This window comes from Sardina pilchardus, chromosome 5 (genome assembly GCF_963854185.1).
Source record: "Sardina pilchardus chromosome 5, fSarPil1.1, whole genome shotgun sequence".
Classification (NCBI taxonomy): domain Eukaryota; kingdom Metazoa; phylum Chordata; class Actinopteri; order Clupeiformes; family Clupeidae; genus Sardina; species Sardina pilchardus.
The window spans coordinates 29,270,952-29,278,451 of record NC_084998.1 but is presented as its reverse complement, the minus strand read 5'-3'; the positions used below and the strand labels follow the sequence as shown (position 1 = coordinate 29,278,451).

At 42.5% G+C, this 7,500-nt stretch overlaps 1 protein-coding gene across 1 annotated transcript in view; it reads right to left on the bottom strand.

The window, feature by feature from the left end:
- Nucleotides 1–7,500, bottom strand: part of LOC134080645 (ryanodine receptor 1-like) — a gene marked incomplete at its 3' end in the record, with an annotated part of 84,981 nt that overhangs the window by 11,170 nt on the left and 66,311 nt on the right. The window contains 3 exon segments of the mRNA XM_062537191.1: nucleotides 6,380–6,510; nucleotides 6,683–6,764; nucleotides 7,460–7,500. The exon segment at nucleotides 7,460–7,500 is cut by the window's right edge and continues 71 nt beyond it. Of these exon segments, the coding sequence (XP_062393175.1) occupies nucleotides 6,380–6,510; nucleotides 6,683–6,764; nucleotides 7,460–7,500 (254 nt within the window).

Genomic DNA, 7,500 nt, shown 5'->3' with positions numbered 1-7,500 from the left:
ACCTAATGAAAATACTGTAATCAATGAATATAAAGGAGAATGGCAAATAAACAATTAAGTCATTCAAGCAATAATATAATAACAATAATTATGGCATGGTAAGACTACATTAAGAATTGATTCTTATACTATACAAATGGGATTATTAAAAAATCAAGGCAAGCTCCCATTTTTGTGTGGAGAGCACAGACACACAGTCTAAAACTACAGCAGCTGTACAGTACCTGTTCACCTGTGATGAACTGGGAAAGTGACTGACCCTACACAAAGTGGCGCATTACTGTTCTATCACTGATAACTATCCATGATAATTGAAATCGAAATTGAAAGAGAGAGCGACAGAGAGAGGGAGAGGGGAGAAGGGAGAGAAAGAGAGAGAGAGACTGAGAAAGAGAGAAGGAGAGAGAGAAAGAGAAAGAGAGAGGTTGAGAGTGAGAGAGAGATACAGTGGGTACGGGTTGAGAATGCACCTTCTCCCGCGGGACTCCCGAAGAGATCCCGCAGTGCGTCAAGCCGATTTTTTTCGAGGCTAAGGCAATGTACCCAAACAACCACCAGGTGGCAGAAAGTTTCAACTGCATTTAATGATGAAGACCGCATATCCGTCAATAGTCGACTCCTTAATCTCACTGAATCATTAAAATGAAGGTGATGACTGGCGAAATTATTCAAACGACACTTCAATGAACCATTGTTGAAATGAATGAAAATGGTTATAGAAATCGCCTACAGCCAGCGTTATAAGAAATATATAAGTAATAGTTAAAGTCTTCTTCCGTATTAAACAGATAGCCTACGGGACGCTCTTTGTTCCGTAGGCTATTTTAAGGAACTACTCAATGCACACACACTGGGTAAACTGGCGCGCTACAAACATTAAAATGTCAAATCATATTTATTTCTCTTTGTCGCCATGATATTGGGGGAAACGCGGAGAGGCGAGATGGTCAGTCCTCGTATTTGTTCTTCGCGTTTCGTTATAAGAAATATAGCCTATAAGTAATAGTTAAAGTCTTCTTCTGTATTAAACAGATAGCCTACGGGACGCTCTTTGTTCCGTATTTTAAGGAACTGCTCAATTCACACACACTGGGTAAACTGGCGCGCTACAAACATTAAAATGTCAAATCATATTTATTTCTCTTTGTCGCCATGATATTGGGGGAAACGCGGAGAGGCGAGATGGTCAGTCCTCGTATTTTTTCTTCGCATTTCGTTATAAGAAATATATAAGTAATAGTTAAAGTCTTCTTCTGTATTAAACAGATAGCCTACGGGACGCTCTTTGTTCCGTATTTTAAGGAACTACTCAATGCACACACACTGGGTAAACTGGCGCGCTACAAACATTAAAATGTCAAATCATATGTATTTCTCTTTGTCGCCATGATATTGGGGGAAACGCGGAGAGGCGAGATGGTCAGTCCTCGTATTTTTTCTTCGCGTTTCGTTATAAGAAATATATAAGTAATAGTTAAAGTCTTCTTCTGTGTTGAACAGATAGCCTACGGGACGCTCTTTGTTCCGTATTTTAAGGAACTACTCAATGCACACACACTGGGTAAACTGGCGCGCTACAAACATTAAAATGTCAAATCATATTTATTTCTTTGTCGCCATGGTAGGCCTATTGGGGGAAACGCGGAGAGGCGAGATGGTCAGTCCTCGTATTTATTCTTCGCGTTCTGACTGAGCTATGCAAAATTGGTATCTCATATGCATGTAAAACAATAATATAGCCTATATTGCCTAATTATATATAGCCTATAATTGCTCAGAATTTGGGAAACATGCATTTAGTCTACCTTTTTTTTGTTCCGTGTCAGCATTCATCCAAAAATGTGGCTGTTTGACTCAACATTGAACATAATTAGCCTAGGATTTTCCTATACAAATTCTGTTTCAGCCGTTCCTCACATGAATGCCTTGAAGCTCTCCCAAGCATGAAATGCAGGCATAGAATATTATTAAGAAACTCTTTATTAACGTCTTCATCAATGGACCAAAAGTCCATTGCTCCGCGATTATAAATTGCAGCGAGATGAAACCTTTATTGCACGACGTGGGGAAGAGCAGACGTGGGGCTTTCCAACGAGCCACTAGGCCTATAAGTTGCGCAAGGACGCACATATTGCATGCTCATACCAATTGTAGGCTATATGCCTTGATGACATTAAATTAAGAAATATTTCCCGATTTGGGAAACTTTTAGTTTATTTTTCTTTCCATAATACCATTCGATCTTGCTGGAAATTATCAGACTTGAGAAACACGCATTGCATCGGCAACTTCGCTGCTCAGTAGACGATTCTGCCACTTTCTGTAGAGGCCAGCAGTTCGAGATAAAAGCTGCAGATCATAGACAGAGAAAGCATATGCTCTGAGAACAGAACACAACTGCATGTCAAGTGTAGCCGAGGGTCTGTCTACGCAGAAACAACAAGTGCATTTCTACATGTTCGTGACAAAATGTGGGGGATAGAATCGCGTTTCAGTGGGAATGCTGCAACTTATGTCTTTTTCTTCTAAAGACAATTATGTACGATATAAATGACAATTTATTTTTTTTACCGACCCGACCAAACATGACCCGCATATCATTAAAAATATTTTTTCTTGACCCATAACCGCGGTCGCCCGCTCGATTTGGATCAGCCCGCGCATCACTGGTAGATACGGATGCCTGCTCTTCAGAGCCATCACCACAAAGGAGCACTAGAGCCTGGTGCAAAACCACCAACTGGGATGGATCGAAGGGCAAGCAAGCACTGCCACACAACGTCAAGACCTTTGTCAACACTAAGCAGAAAGTTTCCTACGATGGGGAGAAGTGGCCGCAAGGACTGCATCGATAAGATCAACGAATGCCTTCGCAAGCCCCGAAACCCTGGCGATACATTTTCTTTCCTTTAATTCAATAAAACATTGTTTATCTGAAGAACTTTTCCGAGGTTGTCTTGTCTACCAAATCCTAAACTTAAATAGAGTAAACATTTTATCTTATGAAAAAACTCTTAGGGGGAACAGTTAGGCAGCCCTTCCTCCATTATCGTATAGGACTATAGGCAATTTATAGGGGTCAAAAAAAACTAATAAAGTAGGCTAGACTAAATGTGTCACTTTAGTGATTGGCTCTTTCAAATGCAAATTAGGTGGATGGGCTTTTGAATGGGCCTGCTGCAGGTGAGAGGACAAATCCTACGAATTTATTGTTTTTAGAAAGTGCCATTATCATTGCCATATTCTCTTAAAACATAGGCTATATATTTGAAAACGAGTTGATTAAAGGCTTCTAATGGTGTCTCTATAATATGATAAAAGCAGAGATTGAGATGTGTGTTTGGAACAGTTTTTCAAATCCCCCGGGGGTATTTAGACTCCAGGGTGTTAAGCACTCATTCACAACTGTCCCATCGCTAAATGCTCTCTTGTGTTGCGTGATCACACAAGTATACCTGTCGTAGTGTGCTTTTAATTTGATATGCCTAATTATTATCTCCGCCAAGGATATAGGATGAACAAAGTCTATGGATTTGCTATCCAGTAGCCTAATAATTAGGCTATGTGCCACGTCCGATTTCGCAAGTGGTGTAGTAGGCTACATTTAAAAACAGACAGCCGCCTGTGAGATCCATTTCATGAAGAGCATTATTGTCTTGTGCGATCATTCCCCCTCCCCCACACTCGTCTAATGCTAGAAGTATACTCGACGCACCCGACCTGTCGCGCGACAATGTGACGTCAAAATGACGTAATTTCCTGTGTCGCAAGCCACATTTCAGCCGCGCGCCGACCTGTCGGACACCGAACATTTTTTATCAGCCGCGCGCGCCAACCTCGCACGACAACTAGGAAGAGATTGAAGCCAAGCTCACGGAGCCAGTGTCCTTAATCAACCACATAAACCACATTCAGGCATTATCATATAGCCTATCCAACATCTTAAATAAGCCCATTCATTTTTAAAACGACTGTAGTCATGAAGTTTGAATAATAGTAAGTTTGAAAAGTGGGAAGTTAACTTGGCTAGGCTGCAGCGAGAGTTGCCGTTTGGATGACTGATTTGTTTACAGTCGTGAACTACGTTGGATAAGTTAACGAAGTTACCAGTGAGAGTTGCAACAGGAGGATATTAGGGGGAAATGACTAGGACCGAGGCACATAAGTATTCCAGCAAAAGGTAAGGAAGAGATTTGTTTTCAACCAAAGGATATCTGCTAGACCTAAAAAAATATATATATCTTTCCATTTAGGGAGATTACACAAGCTCATCTCATAAACGAGATGGTAGGCTAATCCTTCAGTTGTGCAAGCTAAGTCTGAAATATCAGCAAAGAAGCTAGTTGCTACTGCCATTAACGTCAATGGATACCGTGCCTCCGTTCAGGAGAATACTGCAAATTGTGTCGCGACTACCACGCGCAAGTATACATGGTTACAACGTTCCCCGTGACGTCAACATGTCGCACGACAAGTCGGGTGCGTGAACTGTACCGGGGCCTTAACCAGTTCACTACATTATAGCCTATAGCCTATGCGGCACTGAGGACGACACTTGATCCCGACACTATGTCAATGTAAAAATGTGTTTGAGTGCGCGCTGAACCACGAATTAACATATTAACTTTTCTTTTCAGCAGACATCGCAAACATAAAAAGAATCTCAAAACAGGAAATCTTTCATTTCTTTTAATAAATCGATTCATTTTGTTTCGACGGGTTCCGGAGAGGTTCTTCGACTGGGTTTCGAACACCGGTCGCTGGCGTACGATACCTATGCTTCAACCACATGCGCCACAACTGGACGTGAATTTCGAGAGGCTTTATTCGGCATATGTACTTGAACGTCGCCGTAGCCTACTTGAACGTCGCCGGTTAAAATGAACAAGCCTCCGTTTTAAAATAGCTTAGGCCTACACATTTTAAGTAGGCTATTCCTAGCATGTAAATGTTGCCAAAATGTCCATCTTGTCCATCTCTTTCGTCTTCGCCTTGACGTTGACAATAATAGCCTAGGCTATTCACGGAAATGCGGTCTTGTAACCGTAGCCTAATGAATTCATGAATTAATCTAAGGTTGCCTTTCGAGTAGCCTATTTCAGGTTGAATTGAAGGCTATTTCCTTCTGATAGGCCTATAGGTTTCTAAAACCATTTTCATTCATTTCAACAATGGTTTATTGAAACGTCGTTTGATTAATTTCGCCAGTCATCACTTTCATTTTAAGGATATAGGATGAACAAAGTCTATGGATTTGCTATCCAGTAGCCTAATAATTAGGCTATGTGCCACGTCCGATTTCGCAAGTGGTGTAGTAGGCTACATTTAAAAACAGACAGCCGCCTGTGAGATCCATTTCATGAAGAGCATTATTGTCTTGTGCGATCATTCCCCCTCCCCCACACTCGTCTAACCAGGTCACTACATTATAGCCTATATGCGGCACTGAGGACGACACGACACTTGAGCCCGACACTATGTCAATGTAAAAATGTGTGTGAGTGCGCGCTGAACCACGAATTAACATATTAACTTTTCTTTTCAGCAGACATCGCAAACATAAAAAGAATCTCAAAACAGGAAGTCTTTCATTTCTTTTAATAAATCGATGCATTTTCTTTTGATGGGTTCCGGAGAGGTTCTTCGACTAGGTTTCGAACCCCGGTCGCTGGCATACGATACCTATGCATCAACCACTTGCGCCACAGCTGGATGTGAACTTCAATAGGCTTTATTCGGGAGATGTAGGCCTACTTGAAACGTCGCCGGTTAAAATGAACAAGCCTCCGTTTTAAAATAGCTTACACATTTCTAAGTATTCCTAGCATGTAAATGTTGCCAAAATGTCCATCTTGTCCATCTCTTTCGTCTTCGCCTTGACGTTGACAATAATAGCCTATTCACGGAAATGCGGTCTTGTAACCGTAATGAATTCATGAATTAATCTAAGGTTGCCTTTCGAGTAGCCTATTTCAGGTTGAATTGAAGGAAATAGTCCTTCTGATAGGCCTATAGGTTTCTAAAACCATTTTCATTCATTTCAACAATGGTTTATTGAAACGTCGTTTGATTAATTTTGCCAATCACTTTCATTTTAATGATTAAATGAGACGGATATGCGGAGCATTTCTCTCCCTCTCCGTTGACCAAAACGTTGCTCTGGCATCTCTGCTGGACTGACTGAGTTATAGGCTACGTCGAGTGAGAGAGCTGTGAGGTAGGCTGTAAACATTCGAAAACTCGGGCGGTCTATGTTGCCCCCTTGCGGTTGCAGTTTTCCCGATGCTTCGGGAGTCCCGATGTGCGGGAATGAAAGGAGCATTCTCAACCCGTACCATCTGTAGAGTGAGAGTGAGTGAGAGTTAGAGAGTCGTCTTACTGGATCTCTCGCGGGGGGTCTTGGTGGTGTAGACGGAGAAGGCGTTGTACTCGTTCAGGTGCGGCTCCAGGTACGCCACGGGCATCGCAGACGCCAGGTGACCTAAACACTCACCCAGAGCGGGGCGGAGCCTACACAATGCGCACACACACGCAAATTCATCACTAAATATATTGCCCAAAGCTATTGTTACTCTCTTTCTCCCTCCCTCTCACACACACACACACACACACACACACACACACACACACACACACACACACACACACACACACACACACACACACACGCATGTTCACTGACCTCTCAACGTGGGGCGTCTTGATTGTGCCACAGCAGTACATGCTGCACATTAGGCGATAGCAGGACATCTGCAGATCATCCACTGGAAAGAGAGAGGGAGAGAGAGAGAAAGAGAGGGAGGGTGAAGAGGGAGAGAGAGGCAGAGAGAAAGAGAGAGGGTGTGTGTGAAAAAGTTATTGTTGTCACAGGATTGACCGTGTTGGACACTAGATGTCGCCAAAGCCAAGGCTATGCACTACTTGTCTGTGTTAGCTCTTTTGTCGCCAATCTTGTCTTGCAATTAGCCTGAGCCTCATGATATTTGTGTCACATGACCAATTTATTAATTAGGTATTAGTGTATTTGAACTCTGCTCTGTGTTCCTCCATCCTGCATGAAACTCATGTGCTCCCAGGCCCAAGCCTTGTTACTCTGCTGTGGTCTTTGCTGTGGACTGTTTGAGGGTCTCTCTTGGCTTGTCCTTCTGGATTGCTTGCTCATGGACTTGGACTGTTCCCTGTGCCCTTGACCCTGGCTTTGGATTCTGGGATACGTGGATATTGGATTCTCTGCTTTCGGATTTTTGACATTTGTCATTTTTCTCCTTTGTTAAAACCTTTCCCTGTTTGGATCCTCTGAGTTTGACAATTGTTAGATATCCCAAATGATTACTTGTGATACAGTAAATGAATTTAAAACACAGGTTCACTTTGATTCACAGGAGTGTGTTTCTCACATGAGCCTTTAATTCTCAACTGGAGAAAACACACTCCCAACACACACACTTGTCTCACTCACGTATGACATCGTCTCCAAACTGGGACTGGGCGATGTGGTCA